We start from the raw sequence: 23061 nt of genomic DNA, 5'->3' as shown, positions 1-23061 counted from the left end.
GGCCCGCGCCCCCGGCCGTGCCCGCGCGCCCCCGGCCCGCAGGGCAGCCTCCCCGGCGAGGGGCGCAGGAGCGGCGGGGAGCCCGGCAGACCGGCGCGGCGGGCGGCGGCGCAGTGAGTGCGAGCGAGCGGGCTCGGGGGCGCGTGTGCGCGACGCTGGCACGCGGAGGCCGCCGCTGCGCCCCGTGGGCGGTTCGGGTCCCTGAGCTAGAGCAGCCCGGTCCACGACGAAGAGCGCGCGGGCCGCCCCTGTCCTCTTCACATTTCTGTTAGCCACGTGAGCTCGCGCAGCGAGGGGCACGTGAGATTCGGCTTAGCCACGCACTTTCTTTAGTCCCACACGTCCCAGATATTATCATTTCAACCTGTAGTCGCTATAAAAATGGAGAGGGTCCACATTCTCCTCTCACACTAAGTGTTCCGACTCCGGTGTGTACTTGACGCTGAGAGCGCATGTCAGCCCCGAAGGCCACGTGGCGAGGGCTCGACGGCTCCGCGGGGTTCGGCTACGGTCCTGGGCCGCGCAGCTCTAGGTTGGTACGGATTCCTGCGCCGCCCGGGGAAGGTGGACGTCTCGAGCAGAACGAATAGGAATTCATAGGAAAGGCTTTTTAAAGGAAAGGGTTTTGCGCGTCTTCGAGCAGTGCAGGGAGTGTTGGCATTGAGGCCGAGAGGATGTGGACACTTTAAGGATCCGGTATTGATTGGCTCTTAGATCTTGCTGTTACTTCCCGCGGCACTGTTCTTGACCTGCTCCCGTTGCCAAGGGCCTGGTCGGTCCTCTGAATGCGTTTTCCTTTTTGGAATGCAGAATCGTAGAGGGTTAACGATGTGCATCCTGCTCCGTTCGTTTCGCATGTGAAGACACAGGCCTGCAGTAGCGAAGTCAACTTGTTCGCAGCAGCACCAGCGGCAAAGATGGACCGGGTCCAAGCCTCCCTAATTACGAATTCTGCTTTGTTTTCCCTCTGCTTCATGACCTCCTAAGAAGTAAAGTACCGCGAGCCAGAAACCCAACCGATTCCCCCCCCCTCCCAGATTGTTTATAGAAGAGGTTATAAGATTAAACTTTCTTTCAACCGCTTTTCTATTCAAGTGGGGCCATCTGGGGTTGCTCAAAGTCAGAGAAATCCGTCCATGCGCTCTGCCTTAGCACCAAAAAAGAGATTCAATCTCCAGAAAAGCACTTGCTACCCACGGAGGCATTAAAAAAAAAAAAAGGCATCATAAAAATAAAAGTCTACTGGAAAATAGGTTAATAGTTAAAACAAAATCTGCTCCAACAATATGTTAAAACTGAGGCCTCCATCCGCATCCCTACCCTGGGGTAATTTCTTCCCGAGGCTTGTTTAGTCTCCGGATGGATCTATGTTTTCTTCCTTAACAGCTGATTGGCTCCTACAGCATTCCTGCCGCGCACTTAGAAACCCATCCTCAGCGGCTGGGCCAGGAGGCTGGGATCACAGCGCATTCAGTGTCTTAGGGCCACCCGGAGGCTTTCTAGCAGCACCAGACTGTCTTGAGTCGTAACTGTAAATCCACACCATGTTCTTTCCTCTTGAAAAAGCCAGTGAGAAATGAACTCATTCATTCATTCAACAATAGTTTTGGAGCACCACCTACTATATGCCAGGCCCTGCTCAAAAGCCTTGGGAATGTAGCAGTGAACCAAAAAAAAAAAAAAACACTACCTTAAGGTGCAAATGGAGGAGACCTGATTAATGAGTGAAAGCAAATAGTTGTGTAACTTTTCTTTTCAGAGTAAAGGGTAGAAACAAGGACTGTTTTGGATAGGATAGTCAGGAATACCTCCTCAGGAACATTTGGAGGAGACCAAACTGAAGGGTCCCATCATGTACACATCGAAGGGAACTACAGATGCTAAGGCATGCGGCTTGTGTTCTCAAGAAACAGGAAGAAGGCCATGCAGTTAGAACAGCAGGAAGCAAGGAAGAAAGTCAGAGCGGGCAATTCATGGAGAACCCATTGTTAGGGATTTTAGGTTTTAAATGTGGTCATGACTGATTTGTGCCTTCAAAGGATTATCGTAAGGTTTCTATATGAAAAATCGAAGCAGGAAAATTCAAGCAATAGCGGGATTGGGCAAACCAGCTAGAAGATGATTGCAGTAATACAGCTAAGATGATACTGGCTTGGATCAGGGGTACTGGTGGAATTGGCACAAGTAGGTTCTGGATATATTTAGAAAGTAAAGCCAATAGGATTTGTGGAGGAGCAGGTTTGGGGAGGAGGGTCAAGAGTTCTGCTGAGGACATGTCAAGTTGGAAATGTGTACTTGACGGTGGCGCGTGTTAGCATGTTGGCACCAGGTGCCGTCACATGGGCGCGTGTGAGTCTGGAGCTCAGCTGCACAGTTGGATCTTAGAACAGGAGCTGTCAGTGTAGAGAAGGTGCTTACAGTTTTGGTTGAATTCTAGGGGAGTAGGTTGTTAGGACAGTTGGCGTGCTTTTCTTGAATTGCTGGAAAGGTATCTAAATAATATCAATACATGGCCACAATGTGTATTTTCTCTCCATAGTATTTGCTGAGCTCTATTTAAAACGCGTTTATAGATAAAATGTTCTGGAATCGCTTTTGTTGTCCAGTTTTTCCTCTAGAAAATCCGTAGTCATTGAAGTAATTTTGACTTGGATGTGAGTTTTTCTTCCATGAAAAGCGGAGGTGCGCGTTCTTGAACTTGTCGCTTTTTCTTCTTCTGCACCCCCCGGGAGTCCTTACAGAAGCCGAACACCAGGGGGAGCTAGTTTCCTTGCTTATACAGTGGCTGGCCCACCTGTTGGAGACTGCAGCCCTCCTTTGATTAACATCCGTATCAAAGACAAATCCGAAAACAAGTCCAACTTCTCTTTTCTCAATGCTACATATACTTATAGAATTGACCTTTTAGCACATAACAAGTCTGAATTGTCTTTAAATTGGTCGTTTCAAGTAAAGCTCATAACAAAATAGAATGTTAAAGGCAATGAATGGTCTCTGAACTTTAAATCCCTGTTAGCAAGCCCGATACTTGGGAGCTTTTTAAAATAAGCATTCATGATTATTTCTGATTTCAAATATTTTTGAGAAAGAGTACGAAAATCTAAATGTAGTAAATACCTCTAGGTGACCTGAATGGATAAGTGGGGCATGGGAACCCTGACACGGGATTTATTTTCTGTTTTATCACCAGGTGTTAAGCTGCAGGAAAGGCAAAGAAACGTACAAAAGCTACATTACACAGTATGGGAGGACAAAACTGAACTTTGTTAAAAGGTTTGGAAACATTGTATCCATGAAGGGTGCATTTGCCTTAAAAGAGCACATGATCTTAACTCATTTTTACCACTGGAATAATTTTGCTTTTGGGGAGGGAAGTAGCCTTCATTTAGACTGAAACATTATTAAGTCAACAAGGTTGGAGCAGAATCTCTTTAATCCCCGGAAATGAAAACTTGTAATTAACGTGCCGTCAGCTGTTTGATCTTTCCTGCCTCTGGCACCTATGATCTCAAAGCCACTTTGACCACAATGATCCTTTCCGATCGGTCAGGACGTTCCTTTTCAGAGCGGTGCTGCTGGTGGGACCGAGCCTGCCAGGGTCGCAGATGTGTGGGGCAGGGGTCAGAAACTGCAGTCTGCAGGCCAAATCCAGCCCACTGCCTCTTTTTCTTTCCAGACCACAAGTTAATCGGGGTTTTTCACACTTTCATGTGGTTGAAAAAAAATCAAAATAATATTTCGTGATGAAATTCCAAATTTCAGTATCCATCAATAAATTTTTATTGACGCAGCCATGCCCATGACTTTACATATTATCTTTAGTTGCTTTCCACACAGATGCCGTGGGTCTGAGTAGTAGTGACGGAACCCACGTGGCCCACGAGGCCTTTAAATATTTACCATCTGGACCTTTACAGAAAAAGTCTGCTGGGGCGTCTGGGGGGCTCAGTCGTTAAGCGTCTGCCTTCGGCTCAGGGCGTGATCCTGGCGTTCTGGGATCGAGCCCCACATCGGGCTCCTCCTCTGGGAGCCTGCTTCTTCCTCTCCCACTCCCCCTGCTTGTGTTCCCTCTCTCGCTGGCTGTCTCTCTCTCTCTGTCAAATAGATAAATAAAATCTAAAAAAAAAAAAAAAAAAGTCTGCTGACCCCTGGCGTGGAGAGAGCTGTTGACTTAGAGGTTAGAGAAGCTCTTAGGACTAGTGTGTAACTGGATATAGATCATCTCCACTATTTGTTACTTTTGATAGGCGTAGCTATTACTCTGTGGTGACCATGATCTCATTTCATTCATATATTTTTCATCAAGAAATAATCAAGTTCAACAAACACTTCTTAGACATGTTAATGGGTCTCTAGTAGAGGTAAAGGATTTTGCAAGAAAGTGAAAAAAAAAAAAAACTATTGATTTGAAGTGAATCTTCCCTGAGCGTTTGTGACTTGAGTTGGATCAAACGATGAATGCCAAGGAGTCTATAAAAAAAACAACCCAGGAATCAGGCTCTTAATAAAAAAGCCATACATTTATTGCAAATCTAGGAGTACCAGAATGTCACGAATACAGAACAAATCAGCAATCCTGTTTTGATTTTCTTCCGAACATTTAAACCCTGATTATTGACATACTTAAATTGGCATACATTTTTTTTTCCCCATGCAGTTAACAGAATGGACTTAGAGCCGGTTGCTCAGAAATCAGTTATAAATATTAAATTGTATTGAACATTCATAGTAAAAAATGTTGTAAAGTGCTGAAGTTATGTAAGTCTGCAAAACTGCCACAAGCTCAGAGTCCCTCTCGAGCAGTGACAGAGATTTGCTACACCCACCTTGATTCAGGTGCGTCTGTTTGCGACGGACACTTGGTCATTTTCTCCCCCACCCCACCCCCCGAGTTTTCCAGATTGTCCTATCTCTATGGCTGATAAAATGCAGTACAAAACGTAGCAGGTGGTGATGAGCTGTGCCACTTCCATTTCAGTGCAGAGAAATATTCAAGCTTGTGTGTACCTGTAACCAAACTAGGCTTGTTATATTTTTTTCCCCCTGAGTTGTCATAAATTAACAGTAAAGACAAATAAAAGATGGAGCAGCGAGCAACTGTCACCTGGAGAGGGAGATTCAGTACATATAAGTAAGTAGCCGCCCTTGCCCTCTTTACGGAAAACTGATAAAATGAGAAATACTATACATGTAGTGTAACTCCAAAAACAAACAAAAAAACCACAAACCGACAGCGACCAGTTACCTGATAACTCTGGCAACTCAGAGCAATCAAGGTTTATGTAAGATGCACATCACCACTTGCCACTCACGATGGTAAAAACACACGTCTCCGCTACCCCATGTGAAATACAGAAATGCTTCAACAGTTAGCTGTTTAAAAAAAACAAATCAGAAATGCTTCAACAATTCGATGAAATAGAATTCTGATGCAAGGAGATGCTCGAGTATTCTTAGGTGATAAAACAAATTATTTTAAAAAGCTAAGGCGATTATTTTTTTCCCCTTCAAATAGCACACGTGGCCTTTAATCAAATTGAAGAATCGTTACAACTTGGCCCTCTGATGAGAGTGACTTTACAAGAGAAGAAGTATTCTTTGAGGCATTGAAAGGATTGCAAAAAGGAGGTAAAAACGATGCTTAGGTCTCAGATTTTATTTCTTTTGATTAATCATCCTAGAATAACTTAATAATAAATAGTGGTTTAAATTAAAGACACTATAGTCACATATTTCTGAATAATTAAAAGCAACAGGAAGCACATTTTTGAATGTCATTCTCTATCTCCTGTGTTGAAATACTTCTATGGTAATGACTGGCCATAAAAAGAAGTGGTAATCTTCACATTTATGAAGTTCAAGTTATAGATCTTTTTAAAAAAAATTTGTTTATTCACCAAATGTTTGGTCTTAAACTGTACTTCATTCCCATGGAATATCTGAAAAACGGAGAGGCCACCGTTCGTGGATGGAGACCTCAGTGTTTTCCAAAGGGTGTTCAGCAATTTGCTCATATTTCTGAAAATGAGAAATTTAAAAAATGATTTAAGTTTTGTTTGTTTGTTTTGGGTGGCCGATTTCATTTCAGGGATCTGGGCTAGCTGTCCTTTTGTAAGATAGTCGTTTATCACATGTGAGAGCTCTTAAAACCACTTTACCAATCCGCATCGCTATTTTAAAATTGGAATGTGAGCCACAGGGTCCTTCTTTGTATCTCTGTGTTGCTACTGACACAACCAGACTTACCTACAGGAGAGTGCTGGGTTGTTTTTGTTTTGGCTTAAGAAACAAGCAAAAAGGAAAACTTAAAAGGGGGAAAAAAAGGAGGTTGGTGGTAGTCTCATGTACATTCCCTTTAAAATGTAAATTTAAAAGTGGGGAGAGTGGATAGTCCCCCATCTCTCCCTGTGTCCCCCTCCCCCCTCCCCCGTCCGCCCGCCTCCCAGCCAGCGGGGCGGCGGCCCTTCCTGGGACACCTGTCATACTGGTTCCATTTTCACGTGAACCTTATGCTCATTCTTCCCAAGGTCCATTTCGAGAAAGTCTTCAGGAATGTCTTGTAAAGCTTTCCCACGAGGACTCTCTGCCTGTCCTTCGGCTGCAGGGTGAGGCTGGCACAGTCCCTTTTTACAGGGTCTCACGAGCGCGAGGCACACGGCAGCCACACACATGCCCGCCGCGCAGGAGTAGAAGGCGCGGCTGTAAATCTTGCTCTGGTCCACCAGCAGGCCTGGGGGAGAGCACGCACAGCTGTTAGCCACACGGGCGCAGTCCCTCGCTCACCCAGGCCCCCCTCAAGTGCGGGAGCTTCTCTGTGGCTCAGCCCTCTCTGTGCTATCTGGTTTTTCTAAAGAAACTGGCGTGTTGAAGGTAGGCATCTCTTCTAGACTGGGGAGGAGAAATAAGTCAGGGCAAATGCACGGCTGAGACTGTCATGTTGCTAGCATGTTCCTCACGGGCTAATCTGTTCCCGTAGAGAATAAAAGTCGGGATAGTTAGATGCATGCTGCTGCTGCTGCTTCTCCTTTTTTTAAAGATTTTATTAATTTATTGGAGAGTGAGTGAGCATGAGCGGTGGGGAGGGGCAGAGGGAGAGAGAGAGAGAAGCAGACTCCTCGCTAAGCAGGGAGCCTGACAACTGGGACTCGATCCCAGGACCCTGAGATCATGACCTGAGCAGAAGGCAGACCCTTCACCGACTGAGCCCCCCAGGGGCCCCTGCATGCTTCTTTGAAAAGGAAATATTTTGAAGAGAAGGAAGAGCCTTATTATTTTCACTTGGGTTCACTTCAGGGATCCTTTAAAAGGAGGTAAGAATTCTCTTGTAATAACTTTTGAGGACCTATCTCAGGGCTAAGGTATGAGGCACACCCCAGCCCTTCCTACAAGCAATATTGTGTAGTAATCAATTAAGTATTTGCAGAGTGCGCTCTGTGCCCAGTTCCCTCATACCCTTCCTTAGAAGGGCAGATGACTTACAAAAGTCCCTCGGCGCTGCTTTCCAAAATCAGAGGGTAATGAGGGGAGACATGGATGGGGTCCCGTCTAGCACAGCTAAGGCAAGATGGTAGCAAAAAGCCCAGGGCAGCCTGGATGGCAGATGTAGGTTCTAATCCCGACCTGGTCACTCATTTACCATATGATTGTTGGCGGACACGCTTGGGCTTCCATTCCCTTGTATATAAGTCAAGGGAGTTGGCTCAGGTAATCTCGAATCCTACCAGCTCTGAAATTCTATGGGACTATAAAAAGCAGTCTTTTTTTTTTTTTAGACTGCAACAATAGGCAAGCACAGTTCCTAAGGTGAGAGGAGACAAGGGTACATATTTTGTGCGTTCAAATTACCTGCAAGGGGGGGTCCGGCCAGTCCTGCTATACTCTGAATGAAGACATACACTCCAGCCGCAGAAGACATCTTCTCGATTCCCACGACATCGTCTTCGGCGAGCAGCGGAATGTGGGTACCCGCTACTGTTCCGACCATGACACCAAAAAAGATGCTACATGACATGAGACCCCAGAATTCGGTCGTGAAAGTAAAGGCAAACAGAGACACAGTCAGTAAGATGACACAGATGAGCTCGATGTAGATCTTGCGAATGGGCTCCCTGTCGAGGACGCACCCGGCTCCAATCCTTCCAAAAACTTCAGCAATGGCCATTGCGGATAACAAAAAAGCAGCTCGCTCCTGCTCAATGCCCAGACTGATGCCCAAGGGAATGATGTACAGGGAAGGTGCAAAGAACCCCAGTGTTGCAAAGAGACCGAATAATGCGTAACAGATGAAACTTCTGTCTCTCAAGATTGAGAAGTCCAGTAACGGGGCTTTCTCATCGCCGGGCTTGGAGCTCGTCTTCCCCAGGATCTGCTGCGTGTCGGCCTTCAGCCCCAGTTCCGTGTTGGCGTGACTAGGCACATTTTTCGGTGAGGTAGTGAGTTCTACTCCTGAGTCAATGGAGTCTAGCGAGGTGCGTGTTTTCTCGTTTTCGAGCATATATTGCACTTCTTTCCGATTCTCGTGGGCGGTTGCTTTCGGGGACCCTGGTGCTCTGATGATAATTGGTCTCAGCAGCGCCCCGCAGACAACGATGTTCAGCTGCAGCAAGCCCACGAAGAGGAGGCTGTATCTCCAGCCGATGTTGTCCTTCAGAGCCGTGATTGCTGGAATAAGGCGGGAGCGGAGGGGAAATAAGATCGAAGGTCAAAACGGACTCGAGACCCAGGAGAACATACCCAGCCGAAATGGGGATTCCGCTTTCATCACGATGGCTGTAAAAATGTACTCAGCGGTGTGAATGCAGTCCAGCTGCATATCTCCTGTATCCCAGGTGTTGATGCTCTTAGGAACCAGGGAAGGAGGAAACGGGCGCAGTGACGATGAGCTGTAAAGCAACGCTTGGTGGCCGAGGGCTCCAAAAGAGCTTGGGAGGGGGCGCTTTGCCAGGTGGAGGCGTAAGACATGAAAGAAGTTGGTGACCTACTTGCAGGTTTGGCAAACAGCAGCCTGCCGGCCAAACCCAATCCTCAGCCTGTCTTTGATAACAAAGCCCCGCTGGAGGACAGCCAGGCTCACTCGGCAGTGCGCCCTGCGTGGGCTTCTGTGCTGGGACCGCACGTTTGAGGGGTGCGGACAGAGCCTTACAGTCCCGTGAAAGCCATGCTATTTACCATCTGGCCTTCTAAAAATAGAATTTCCCACCTCTGAGCTCGCTCACTGTCCCTGTGCTCACGCGAGCCTTAGTAGCGATGGGTTAAGTAAAAAGATAAACGGAGACCCAAAAGCTTGTGATGATCCCAGAATGAAATGATGCCACGGTTCTATGGTTTCCGCTCCGCGGACTGTCCTTCACTACCTGCGTCCTGCCCCGTCCTGCCAGTAAGCTGGGGCCTCGGCTGCTGACCAGGGTCTCGGCTGCTGGACAGCGGAAGGGGAGTTTGGGGCGCCAGCCACAGGAAGCATAAAGCCCCACAGGGACAAACTGATACATGCAGGCCTGGAAGCATCTTCGTCATCAACCCAGAAAGGTTAAATGATATTTAGTAGAATTTTATTACAGTCTAATTCTTTGGGAGCAGACGGGTGTGAACACAGGCTAAGCTAGTTATCCAGAAGATAGGCTTAGCAAGACAACGCCACATGCCTTGGTGGGGGGCGGGGGCCACTTACTTTTGTTGCATGTTTCTGTATCTCCTGTTCCTCCCATTCATGTGGCAAACTTCAAATTGCAAAATATTTCAGGCTTGGGTATTTTTTTTTTTTTTGAATTTATTTACTTATTTGCTTTTTAAGTAGGCTCCATGCCCCACGTGGGCCTTGAACTCGCAACCCAGAGATCAAGAGTCGCAGGCTCTACCTACTGACCCAGCCAGGCGCCCCTAGGCTTGGGGGTTTGGAAAAGCTTTATACTCATCTGGCGAAAATGGGTGCAATTTTCCTTTCTCCATTTCCCATTTCTTGAGCGCCTACTGGGTACCAGGGAGATACCCCGTGCTAAGGAACAAAGCCGACCAAGACATAGTCTCCCTCAGGGCATTCACAGACCACCGGTGCTCCCCTCGACATGTTATTTCGAAAAATTTCAAGTGGACAGTAAAGTGGAAAGAACGATACCTACGTGCCCACCTGCCTGCCCTTCACCTAAATTCAATAATTAACATTTCCTCTGTCTCCCTATATATTTATATGCACACACACATTCATTTTTCTGAACTACGTGAAAAGCTTCAGACATTAGGACACGTCACCCCTAAATACTTCTACATTATCTCCTTTGAACAAAGCGTCGTCCACGGACACATTCTTCAAGACACAGCAGAGTAAGAAGTGCATCTGGGTCTCCAAGGTTAACCGTCTACTACCTGTTAGAGTGTAATTCACCTACTGATGTTGAGGTAGCAAAAAAACCAGGGATAGAAATGTTGCTGTGGGGGCGCCTGGGGGGCTCAGTTGGTTAAGCGCCTGACTCCACTCTTGATTTTGGCTCATGTCATGATGTCAGGGTCGTGAGATCGAGCCCCGCCTCTGGCTGGGCGTGGAGCCTGCTTGAAATGCTCCCTCTCCCTCTGCCCCTTCCCCCTGGTGCAGGAGCATGCACACGTGTGGTCTCTCTCTCTCAAAAAAAAAAAAAATATATATATTATATATATATATTATATATTTTTATATATTATATATATTTTATATTTATTTTATTTTATTTTATTTATATATTTTTATATATTATATATATTTATATATATATACTATATATATATTATATATATTTTTTTTCTGTGAGATTACCCACACAGAGTTAATAAAACTAGCTTTATTAGCATATGTTAAATCCACGTTGACTACGGTTCTTTTAACAAAGGAGAGAAATAATAGTACGAATAATCTCAGATCATCAGATTATTCATTTTGGAACGGATGTTTCAAGGCTTCCCACTGAATATGTGTCTTGCATCTTCCTATTTATGTCAACTTGGATTAGTATGACAGTGTCTGAAATCCGAAAACGGGATTAGGGAGGACAGAGCCTACAAATGCACTGGAGGAGAGACGGCAAATAACCTTTCCCTGTGCAGACAGTTAAAGTCACCCCTCAGCCGATGGGTGGCAGGAGCAGCCGAGCGCCTCCCCTCAGCCCACGGGCCCCCGTGGACGAGTGCAGTCCGCCTACCTGGGGCGAAAGCAAACATCGCGAAGCATTCTCCCGTGGAGGCAACCGCAGTGACCATGGATCGCTTTTTGTCAAAGTACTGAGATAAAATGGTGACTGTTGGTAGGAAGCTAAAGCAGTACCCCAAACCTGAAAGAAAGCCGGAAACAGCGGTCAGAACCCCATACTAACTGATCCCAGCAGCGCGGGATTTCTGTGTTTATTTTTGTTTTAATATTTAATTTAACGTACGTATATATATATGTACTTTTAGGGATTACTGAGGGTTTTTGTTTTTTTTTTTTATGTGCCACATCAAAAAGACATTTTTGGTTTCCCAAAAGATTATGTGCCAATGAGGACTTTGGTCACAATGCATGACAATTTGAAAATAATACCAAAAAAGTTAACAACCAGATAATCTAATCTCTTGGAAATCCAAACAGTCCATTTCTGAAACAATTCCTGGGCAAAAGGGGAAACAGAAGCTGCCATTATAAATTATTTGGTGGGAGGGGTGCCTGGGTGGCTCAGTCATTAAGCGTCTGCCTACAGCTCAGGGCGTGATCCCAGCATTCTGGGATCCAGCCCCACATCAGACTCCTCCTCTGGAAGCCTGCTTCTTCCTCTCCCACTCCCCCTGCTTGTGTTCCCTCTCTCACTGGCTGTCTCTATCTCTGTCAAATAAATGAATAAAATCTTAAAAATAAATAAATAATTTGGTGGAGGAGGGGCGTTTATTTTTTTAAATCATAAGTTCTGGGAGCCAAGAATTTCATTCTGGAAAAAGGTGCTGTAGCAAAAAAATAAAATAAAATAAAATAAAATAAAATAAAATAAAATAAAATAGGTTTCATTAGACGTCTAGAGAAGCTATAACCATTGTTTTTGGGATGCTAGGAGTATAAAAACTGTTTTCTGTTTTTTTCCCCCTATTTTTCTGCATTAAAACAATTTCTGTAATTCACAATGGGCAGACTATTATTGAATATAGTTTTTTTTTAAAGATTTTATTTATTTATTTGACAGAGAGACAGCCAGCGAGAGAGGGAACACAAGCAGGGGGAGTGGGAGAGGAAGAAACAGGCTCCCAGCGGAGGAGCCCGATGTGGGGCTCGATCCCATAACGCCAGGATCACGCCCTGAGCCGAAGGCAGACGCTTAACAACTGCGCCACCCAGGCGCCCCTGAATATAGTTTTTAAAGAAGACTTATATTTGGAAATAAATGAGCTTTGTTAAGTGCAGAAATATATGAAAAGTGCCAATCTTCACTAAGTATGTATATCATCTGTGACATGTGGACTCCTTTCAAAGGGAAAAAAGTTTTCTTGCTGCACCCTTGCCCATGGCCCAGAAGCCAGGGACTCCCACTGTGGAAATACCCGCTAGCTAAAGAAATTCACATCTTACTTTGTGAAAATGATGCCTTTTGGCTACAAACTCATGCAAAAGAGAAGTTATCTTTCTCATGGGTAGATTTTTTTTTTTTAGGACACCGTCAAAAACTCTGGGGCACTGAGAGGAGGTTCCCAAAACCCCTGGAGTCCATCCAGCCCAGTTCAGAACCGCTGATCTGGGACACAATTAATTTCAAAGAAAAAAACAAAAAAAGAGGGGCGCCTGGATGGCTTGGTTGGTTAAGCATCTGCCTTCGGCTCAGGTCCTGATCCCAGGGTCCTGGGATCGAGCCTCGTGTGGGGCTCCCCGCTCAGCCGGGAGCCTGCGTCTCCCTCTCCCGGCCCCCTGCTCATGCTCTCCCTCACTCTCTCTCTCTCTCATAAATAATAAAAAATAAAATCTTTAAAAAAAAAACAAAAAAGAGAGAAAGGGAGACAGAAGTACTCTTTGGGCTGGACCCGCTTCTTCTTCAGAGTGAGTATCTGGAGAACTTTCGAGCCCGGGAGCAACACTTACCGGATATGATGCCGATTGAGATATACATGTGGTAGAGCTCGCGGGAGAAGGAGGCCACCACCATTCCTGTGCTGACAAGCAGGCCCCCCGTCACCACCACCAGACGGTGTCCGAAACGGGTGCTCAGGACAGCAGAGAGGGGAGCTGCAGATAAGGACCAGAATGGGCTGTTTTATTTTTTATGTTAAGATTTTATTTATTTTTTAGAAAGAGAGAGAGAGCAAGGGGTGGGGGTGGACAGAGGGAGAGGGAGAAAGAAGCTCGGGCAGACTCCACACCGAGTACCGAGCCCGACACGGAGTTCGAGCTCATGACCCTGAGATCAGGACCTGAGCTGAAAGCAAGAATCAGACACTCAACCGACCGAGCCACCCAGGGGCCTCCATAATGTGATATTTTAACTCCAAAGTCATAAGCATTAGCTTTCTTAAGATTGCCTTTTCTTGGGGCACCTGGGTGGCTCAGTCAGTGAATGGTCTGCCTTCAGCTCAGGTCACGATCCCAGGGTCCTGGGATCGAGCCCCGTGTGGGGCTCCCTGCTCAGCGGAGAGTCTGCTTTTCCCTCTCCCTCTGCCTGCCTCTCCCTATGCTCTCTTGTGGGTATTCTCTCTCTCTCTCTCAAATAAATAAAATCTTAAAAAAAAAAAAAGAAGATTCCTTCCCTTAAGTCTTAAACATGGGAGATGATGTGCGATATATATAATGCATTTTATGCAATGGTTATATTTGTTCAACCGGACAGTGTATTCTTTGGGCTTCTTAGAAAGCCAGAAGAACAGTATAAAATCTATAGTGATATCTTTAGATGAAAGCGACATGAACTCACCAGGAGCACCTAAAAAGTTAGATATGCATTTATGTATGTTATTCTGTCCTAAAAATGGGTTTCCCGTGATGGCTTGAAGCGTTTCCTTTTTCTATAGTCACTGTTTCAGATTCCCTTTTCAAAAAAAACCTCCATTTCGGGTCAGTTTCTAGCTCAGTTTCATTTGACTTTTCTGAAAATGATATGAAAGTATAGTGCATTCTCCTGAACACCCTAAAAGGAGGATAGCCATAGGGTAGATAATTCCGAGTGGCTGATGGATTAGCGCTCATTTAGCGTCTATACTCCATATTCTGCAGAACATTAAAGTCTGATAAATTCGTTTCCTGGTGATACGTTACTTAGGCTGACCCCGACACTGCCTGGAATATACAGAGACGAGGGAACCTTTGAGAATTAGGTAAAAGGGCAACACAGAACATGCTGGATAGAGGAGGGGGAAAAAGGACTAAATTTTGTTGGGGTTGGTGCATACATAACCCTTATGTTACTAGAATATGAACCAATATTGAATATAGCTCATAATGAAACCACTCTTGCCAGTTTTAGGTAGCATGTTGGCTCAAAGCATTAACTACTATAATAATAGCATTTAGGAGACTTATTTTCTGGTATGATAGTATTAACTGGAAATTTCTTGTTGACCGTACTGTTCTTTTTGGTTATAAAAGAGCTCAAAGCGAAGCTTTGGCATTTTCTTTTTATTTAGATTACCAAAGATAATATTTTAGTTCTAAGTCACTTCAGTTATCTCTCCAAGAAAGTCAATTTTCCACAACTAAAAAATTAAGTATCTTAATATTCAGTTAAACCAGAAGTAGGAACTTTTTGATGAAGCCTGCAAGACAGAGTATTAGGAATAGTAAGAGAAGCTTGTTACTCGATAGGAAAGAACAGGGGAGCTGCCTCTTTAAGACATTATATGGCTGAAAACTAACTAGAACTAAGGAAAGAAAACTTTAGAGGTAAGAGTTCCATTGGCAGGATATTAGGGTAAAGTCAAGGAAGTGCAAGGTCAGCCCCGGTAGCTCTCTGAGAGGAGTTCAGTAGCCGTGTTTTCTCGGAAGCCCTTGGTGTGGCCCCTGGCAGATGGACCCTCGGACCATCGTGAGATTCAGGCCCGCAGGGGACCCAGTGAGAATGAGCATGTGACAAGTTATCCTCAAACCCCGTTTCCTCCGACGCTGTTGGACGTGGGAGTCCTGCACAGTGGCTGGCCAGTGACATCCTTCAGGGAAGCAGGTGTCTGGATTTCAGAGTGTCCCTTCTGGATGAGGTCTGTAATTTTACATTCCATCCTGTTTCACGCCCCCTCTTTTTCCTCTGGTACTCACATGTCATGTGCCGAGCCTGTTTGCCACACGTGTGTTTATGAGACCAGGGCCTAGGACGCCAAGTGCTTTTGCTGTTGCTTCTTCAGAAAATGACGATACGGGATGGGGTTTACTGCTGGCCTCAGAGCCATCTACCATGTCCTAAGATTGTGCATACAGTAGGTGTTTAATGCATGTGTGTATACACTAAAGGCCATCAGAGCAGGAAAGAAGGCCTTTTCCTTTGGCACCTCTTGTTTTTTTGCCATCCCTAAACCCCTGAAAACCATGTCACTTACTGGAGGCTAGAAAGGGCCCACAGGTCACAGAAGGAAATGCATGGCAAACGGGACGGTACCGTTACGCAGTGAAGCAGCGAAAAGCGGCACATGCTTACATGTTGAACGGAAAGAGGCACTAACCTGTAAATGTTAAGACGAATACACATATTGATATGACCCATGAGATCCTGCTATTAGATTCATCAAAACTGTCCATTAAGTCATTAAAGAAGACGCCAAATGACTTGATGATGCCGTAGGTAAAGACTTCAACGAAGAAAAAAGAGACAGCTACCACCCAGCCCCATCCTCCATCAGGCACTTCAGTATAAACATTGGCTCTGGAACAAAGCTGTGATGTCTTTTGGGTCATTCTTAATCTGAAATAAAAAATTAAAAAAACATTCAGACTAGCGATAGCATGAGGGTTGCTGCTTCCGCTACTCTTGAGTCAACGATAATAGACAAGCACTACTTACCACAATTCTTAGGGTGATGAATATTTAATTAATATGCAGTTACTATAAAGTCTTTGGGTAACAATTACATATTTATTTAATGGTCACAGCTGGGAAGCGCACTTCCAAATTCTTTTGTATTTGTATTGTATATGGAGCCCCGGAAGAATTTGGAAGTAAGACTTCCCAGCTGTGACAGTAAATGGGACAAAGAAAAGGAATCAGAACGGCATAGGAAGAAGCACCGCAAAGGACACAGAATGGCCACCAGACCCAAGTTTTGATGCTGACCTTTCAGTTGAAGACAAGTTAGGTAAAGGAAGCTTGCAATGATCATAAGGCATGTTGATCAGAAATGAAGCCTAGAACCTGGGAGGCTAAGAGGCCGACGTTGACATTCCATCTCGCACCTTCTATGGGATAAGTGTTTGCGACATCCTATAGACACCCTATGCCTCTCTGCTTGATGCTACTAGCCATTCAGATCACTGATCCCGTTTCCCGCTCAGTCAGCAATATTGTGCTTATGATCTGGTGTCCCCTGTGGAGGAACCTACAGGTGAGAACTCCGTCTTCTGGGAATTTGTTTAGCATGAGTAATTTCCTCAAAGTCAATCACCACTCGATGTATCAGCAATTGACAAATACTCTAGAATACAGTGACCAAAGAAAGCACTACGAATTTGCAAGGCCCCAGGCAGCCAGTTAACCTAACCAAGGTGCCCCTGACCTCAATATGCTGTTCCATCTGAAATACAACATACGTCAGAACAGACTTGTGCCCATAACACCACTAGTAAGGGGAAACAGTGTATTTAACACTGGAGGGAGGACGGGTGAACTTGAGTCCCCCATTGTGTCTAGCACACATGTGCAGAGCCCCTGCCACAACACGCACTTTGAAACAGCGATATGATACGTTGGCTAATTGAACATAATAAAAATAAATAAATAATTTTTTAAAAGTAAAAAAAAAAAAGAAAGAAAAGAAAAAAAGAAATAGTGATGTGTGTTTAGCCCAGCCCCAAATTAATATCTATAATAATACATGAGTCCATGGTCTTAGAACACTTGGACTGAAGAATTCTCTACAATCATACAGTTGTATACGGGTGAATTTTCAGGATGTGTGGGTGTCCTTATCCTGGCTGTAACTTGTGTTCAAGTACTAAGGCGGGTTTTATTGATAATGCAGGGCAACTGAAAAATAAGAGGACACAACCTCATCTATCCAGTCGACTTGCCAAGTTTGGGGAGCAGGATCTGATATTTTGAGTTTACTCTATAAATCTTAAAAAAGCAGCAAATCTGACCTATCATTCTACCGAAGGCACCATTTCCACCATAGCCTGGGTCTCAAAGTCAGTATATTCACTTTCCATCCTTTACTGTTAAATATTTGATTGCGTGAAATAGGGCATAAGATGCTTAGAAAAGCTTATGCTCTCTGCAGCAGAGACCTCTGCATTCTGGTATGCGTCAGTGTGTCCTTCCTGAGAGCACCTGCAAAGGGGGGGAGGCCGGTTAAGTGCCTCAAGATGCAGGCTGAGCACCGACAGCACAGTTTTGCCATTAGTCTTCCCCAACATGGAAAGCAGCGGATTTAAGAAGGAAGTAGGGAGCCCTCCCCCAAATGAGGTTTTCACAACACCCCTCCTTCATTAGACTTTCCAAATTCATGCCCAAGATGAGGGCAGCTGGGGCAGAGGAGTGAGACAGTGCTGGGCTTAAGATCTAGAAGACATAAAATAATAAAATAAAATAAAATAAAATAAAATAAAATAAAATAAAATAATAAAATAAAAGCACTCCCCAGCAATAGGGTCTATCGAGTATGGAGTATTTCTTTGTAGGAAGAGGTAGAGGGGGGAGAGGGGGGAAGTGGTGTGAGCCCACAGCTTAGGTCCTTAGCTTCACCCCTTCTACTTCATCCCCCTATCAGACCATTAGTTTGGGCTTTTCCTTGTGGAACCCCAGACTCCTTTACCAGCCTAACTGGCTCCGTGCGTCCGGTACGATTAATCTCTTTGAAACGCTGCACTGTTATGACATTTTTCTGCTCAGTCTTTTTCAGTGGTGTTCCTCTTTCTGAAGGATAAATAAAACCCATGGATTAGCCTGGCTTTCAAGGCCTTCATCATTGGACCCCACCCTCTCTTTGTAGCCTTCTCACTTCCAGTTCTAAGACTTGACTCAGGCCCTGGTCCAAATGGACTCCTCCTTGCCCTCCCATCCCTAACTACCTTGTCTGCAGCCACACCCTCCCCCCTCCCCCGCCACCGTACAGCTGGCACCTGTCAGGCCCCACTCCAACAAATCTTCCTTCTTCCACAATGCCTCCTCTGACCCATTTAACCTAGGGGGTTCTCTTCATAGGACAGGTATCCCTTAATAATGGGGTATTGTTTACTTATATGTGTTTATCTTACTTGCTCAGTTAAATTATAAGCTCAAGGAAAACAAATCCTGGGGCCTTGATCTCTTTGTACCTTCTTCTCCCGTCCCACCTCCAGACCCTGCACACAGTTGGTATTTAGTTTTCCAACGAAGTGCCTATGAGGGGCCAGGCCTATGAGGGGCCAGGGATACTCCAGTGACAGACAGAGGGATGGTCTCTGTCTCTATGGACTTAAATCTCTGCTGATGGTAATGACAGGGATCCTAAGCCTGAAATGCATAGTAAAACCATTTGCCACATCCTTCCAGAGCTCAGCACATTTCTAACAAGCAGTTAGACTAAGCGGTAACCAAGCCCAAGGACCTGCTGGCGTGACTGTTCTAACCCAGAAGGGTGCCCTAAGACGAGCTTAGCGCTCAGGACCCACCTGAGTAAAAACATACTGGGATAAAACTGATCAAGGCCCCAAAGAGACAGGCTGAAACTTGTTTCTAGCCTAAAACCACTACGGAACCAAGAGACGGAATCTTTTCGTTGGGACTGCATGTAGGACAAGACTGCAGTTTTTGTATGAAGAGGGGACTAGCTACCCATCGGCAGAAGGTTCTGGTGATGGGTGCCTGCCTCACTCCTTCTTTGCCCTTTATGATTTGTGTTTGGGTGTGCAACACGGGTGGGGTTCCCATCAACCGGGAGCCCTGTGGTGTTACAATTATGGAATGTTAACTTGGAAAGGGGATTTGGAGCTCATTTGTCCGTCTCATGGTAAAATCGCACTCATTTTGCAAAGGGGGTTGAAACTAAACCCAAGAGAAGGCACTTGACCTAAACGGTCCAGAATCAGATCTCCTGCCTCCCAGGGTCCTGCCCTATCAGTTTAAGGGACAGCCTTTTAAAGGCCCGGAAGGGGATGTCTTAGGTAGAGATTGTAAGGAACGCCTTCCAGAGACAAAAACTCCCTTGACCTCCCTGTGTAAAGAGTTCTGTAAATTGTATTACCACTTAACCATGTGACCTTGAGAAAGTCAACTGCACCTCTCTGGGCCTGAGTTCCTCAATAGTCAAAGGAGGTTGGCCTGGAGACTCTTTAAGGTTCCATTCTGCTTTGGTAGTTCATACGCTCGTATTCGACCCGACGTTCTAGGAATCTCCTGATCCCTCAGGCCAAACCTGGTGGCCCAGGGAACCTGGGAATGAGCAGGAACGTGCAAATGCTAGACGGTTCTTGCAAATGTAGGTGAAAAGTAGTTGGACCCTGCTTAGACCTGATCTGCGGTGGCTAGTGAGATGGCAGACTTGACTGCTCTCTGTCTGTGGACTTTCTGAGCTCCCTCTGGGTGTTCGATTCCTTTGTTTTTGTAAATTTTGCTTTACGTTGCGTTACTCCCCTGAAGCCAGATCCCAATAGAACTTTCACCTGCATTCTTAGGTTTCTTATTATCATTACTGGGAAGATGACACCCCCAAACCCACTCCTTCTCCAAACCTTAAACCTCTATCATTCTAAAGCATCGCATGTCCTATTGTATTTAGCTTTGAGGATAAGACACCATCTAGAAAAATCCTAGAATAACCTGGATTTTGAAACATACTGGATGAGAAGCTCTTTGTGTTTTGCATGTCTGAGCGCCTGGAAGGGTCGTTGGCAGCTCCTTCCAGACCCACAGCCCGGACGAAGTATGTTCTCATTAAAAGTTCCCTAGCCAAGGTAGGAGTCTTGGCGCGCTGCTGAAGCAGGGCCCAGCTCTAGCCTTAGAAAACGCAAGTGAGGAAGTCCCTGCTTGCAGAATAAATCCTTTCCTGGACTTGTCTCCTATTTCGTACGTCTATTCATTCCGTAGGCCAACTGGCTGGCAGTGTCTGCCTCCACAAAGCTAGAAACCATGGCCTGAATTTTGAACTCAGTAACTTAGAAGCCTATGTGAGTCCCAGAGTATGAAATATAGTCTGGTTCGGGGTTTTTTGGTGATGTGAACTTAGCTTACAGAAAGGGAAATTGATTTGCCGTGTGGGGGTCTAACTGGTGAGGCATGCCGAGGGGCCGAATCAGTTTGCTCCTTGATTGCGTGCTGTCGGAGGGCAAGTAGAGTTTTGCTCCTGATCTCTGATCTGTCCCTGCCCTAAGCGTCTATGCTTTTCGCACGGCTTTTGAGCCTGACTTGCTCTGAGTTACGCTTTCATCCTTCTTACCTCTCGAGCCCTTTGGGGCAAAGCCCATGGGTTTGTTGTCTGTTTATCATTAACTGGCTGCACAATCTTGGGGAAATCACTTAATCCCTAAATTTCATCATCTGTAAAGTGGGGATTAGACACAGAGGACTGGAGGGTCTCTCCCAACTGTAAAATTCTACAATGGGGGTTCCAGGCAGCCAACCCGCCTGTACCCTCATGTTTCCCCAAAGCAAATACAGTGACCAAATACGCGGGGCAGTTTGAGTATTGCCGGTGAGTATTTGGTTGTCTTAACCTTAAATAAGTGAGGATTCTGCCAAGGCGTGGAAATCTACTCTTCCTGGGGATTTCACTCTGAGTCCATTTGTTGAGTAAAGATTTGATTTGGGGGCATCCAGAATGCAAAACCTCGGATTATTATAGGTGAGAGTGTTAGTCCAGGGTCAGCTCCGAGCAAAGTTCAAAACGCAGCCTTTGGATGGAAATGGTGGTGACGGCTGGGATAAGCCAAGCTTCTGGGCAAATGCCCTGCCAATCTCTGTTCTTCTGAAAGGCGCAGCCCGGAGAGAACAGCTTTCGACAAGTTGTTTCCAGCCCCAGTTGTCAAAACCAGTCTGTATTTAGGTGAAGTTCATTTGAATTCTCTATTAAAAAAAAGTCCCCAGCCTAACCTGGAGGTCTGCCTCAGCAGCTCTGAATCACTGGCTACTAACCGATTCACCCACTTGACAAGATCACGATGTTGAAACCTGAACCCCTAGTTTAAGTGTCCTCCTCAGGAGTTCCACTGAGGAAGGTCCATTTTTGGAAACCACAGAAGGAAAACTCACAGTTAGTGGTCCTCATTAAGACAGGAGGAGCTTTTCCACTTGGCTGCATTGTTTATTTACCAACTGGAACTCTCTATCTTGGCCACCCTTCCCTTAATTATGAGAAGAGGTATTTCTTTATCCCCGGGGGCAGGATGTATTGTTGACCCCCAAAATGCCGCATAATGGTGCTTGGGACATGGGAGGATGCATCACTTCGAAATTTCGGCATAAGCACTTGGTATTTTTTTTGCAGACAAGAAGACACTCATCTTATTATGATTTGCAAAACTGTAAGATTACAGAGAAATCTCATTCCCAGGGTAGAAACCCTCTCCTGCAAGAAGGAGCTGGCACGGAGAGTCTAACAGTGCAAACAACACCAGCTTCCAGGTTGTCAAGTTGTAATGCTCTTCCCCAGTTGGCTCCGGGGAGCTTTTTCTAAGACTAACGCCCCTCGCGTTTGGTGACATTTTACGTGCCACCTAACAAACTTCTATCTGTCACCTGTCTGCTGGGGGAGAGTGGGGGTTTCATTTTAAAAGAAGAGAAAAAAAGAAAAGGAAAGGAAAAAACCCTGAAGGAAATAACCCATTTCCCGTGCAAAATCATCCTCCGCCACTACGGAACTGCTCGGCCACACGGGCGCTTTCCTGCGGCTGGCAGCCCCAACCGGGAACCTTGGAAGTTGAGCGGGACCAGCGTCAGGCGCTGACAGCTCGGACGGTCTAGGTGTAGGACCCGCGCTCCGCAGGGCAATCCCTGCCTTCCCTCCGCGGGGTCACGCTGGCTGCCCCGGTGCGTGTGCCGGCTGGGGGCGGCGGCGGGGGGGGGGACACAGGGATTCCCACTTGCCCTCGCGCTGCCTCAGTGGCCGGCCTGCGCGCGCGCGCGCGAGCCTGGGGAAGGTACCTCTGACATTTCGCTCTTGTGACGCGCAGGCAACTTCATGCGGAAAATCCACGCAGGGGTGAGCCGGACGCCCCCCACTCGCCCGACCGCCTGAAGCCCCTAACCCGGGGCGGGGGGCAGTCCAAACCAAGCCTGCCTCTAGCTATTTTCCGGACCCCAACTGCCAGGGCCACGGGCATTCAACTCTCAGCTGCCCACACTGGCTAGAGCGCGTCATCCCGGTGGCCCTGGGCATTCCCAACTGTCAGAATATTTTTCAGAATAACCTCTCCAAAATGTTAAGATGTGAAGTGGTCTCCTCCCGCCTCCCCCACCATAAAAAATAAAATAAAATAAAGCTCCCAACACAGATTAAAAAAAAACACCCACACCCCACAATCAAACTTTTAAACATGTAAAATAATAAAACCAACTCACCAAGTTAGAAGGGAAGAGAATAAACCCCAAAAGGCTCCCAATAAGGCGGAGGCTTGGCCTCCCCCTCCTTATAAGCCGCTCGGTAACATGAGAAAGGTTTAACCCCTTAGGGCGTGGGCCCGAGCCTACCGCAAATTGGCTCCGGCGGGTGAGCACCGGGCGCCCGGCCCGCAGCGCCCCGGCCCCCCACCCACGGCCGCGCCTCGGGCACCCCGGCCACACCCTCCCCCCGCCCCCCACCCCGGCCGCCTGCGCCCGGGCCCTGCGTGCTGCTGCCCGCGCCCCGGCCCCGCGTCGCTGCCTATCCCTTATCCTATACCGGCTGCAGCCGGTCTCCGCCGGCCTCGGGGGCGCGCCGCCGCCGACCATGTGCTGCGAGCGCCGAGCGCCGCCAAGGAGGGGGCCGGCCTGGCGC

The 23061-nt window shown here is 46.5% G+C and overlaps 2 protein-coding genes across 16 annotated transcripts in view; one reads left to right on the top strand and one right to left on the bottom strand.

Annotated features, from left to right (window-relative positions):
* ARSG (arylsulfatase G) overlaps positions 1-23061 on the top strand; it is a 141266-nt gene that overhangs the window by 1886 nt on the left and 116319 nt on the right. For 10 of the 14 annotated variants that reach the window (XM_040640345.1, XM_008693667.2, XM_040640340.1 and 7 more), the window contains exons 2-4: positions 811-989; positions 3191-3273; positions 5516-5628. The gene's annotated coding sequence lies outside the window, so the exon portion shown is untranslated. Of the gene's footprint in view, positions 1-33; positions 114-144; positions 533-810; positions 990-3190; positions 3274-5515; positions 5629-23061 lie in introns of those variants that run through there. The other 4 variants (XM_040640337.1, XM_040640338.1, XM_040640335.1 and 1 more) reach the window with 4 other exon arrangements.
* On the bottom strand, positions 6462-23013 carry SLC16A6 (solute carrier family 16 member 6). Of its 2 annotated transcripts, none has more exons than XM_040640348.1 (6): positions 22966-23013; positions 15622-15860; positions 13061-13204; positions 11166-11294; positions 7846-8661; positions 6462-6730 (listed from the first exon to the last, which is right to left on the bottom strand). In XM_040640348.1, the coding sequence occupies exons 2-6, from the start codon at positions 15851-15853 to the stop codon at positions 6480-6482; spliced, it is 1572 nt and encodes a 523-aa protein (XP_040496282.1). In that variant the 5' UTR covers positions 15854-15860; positions 22966-23013; the 3' UTR covers positions 6462-6479. The 2 variants fall into 2 exon arrangements, with proteins under 2 accessions (XP_040496282.1, XP_040496281.1); XM_040640347.1 differs by lacking the exon at positions 22966-23013 and adding an exon at positions 22647-22795.

This window comes from Ursus maritimus, unplaced genomic scaffold (assembly GCF_017311325.1).
Source record: "Ursus maritimus isolate PB19 unplaced genomic scaffold, ASM1731132v1 scaffold_24, whole genome shotgun sequence".
NCBI classification, from domain to species: domain Eukaryota; kingdom Metazoa; phylum Chordata; class Mammalia; order Carnivora; family Ursidae; genus Ursus; species Ursus maritimus.
This window is presented reverse-complemented; position numbering and strand designations above follow the sequence as displayed.

Excerpts from the sequence above, each read along its gene's own strand:
- SLC16A6 (XM_040640348.1), bottom strand. The coding sequence starts at position 15,853 with ATGACCCAAAAGACATCACAGCTTTGTTCCAGAGCCAATGTTTATACT. Across the intron at positions 13,205-15,621 it reads ATTCGTCTTAACATTTACAG|CTCCCCTCTCTGCTGTCCTG; the intron begins GTTAGTGCCTCT and ends CCTTATCTGCAG. Across the intron at positions 6,731-7,845 it reads GGCCGGACCCCCCCTTGCAG|GCCTGCTGGTGGACCAGAGC; the intron begins GTAATTTGAACG and ends GCTCTCCCCCAG.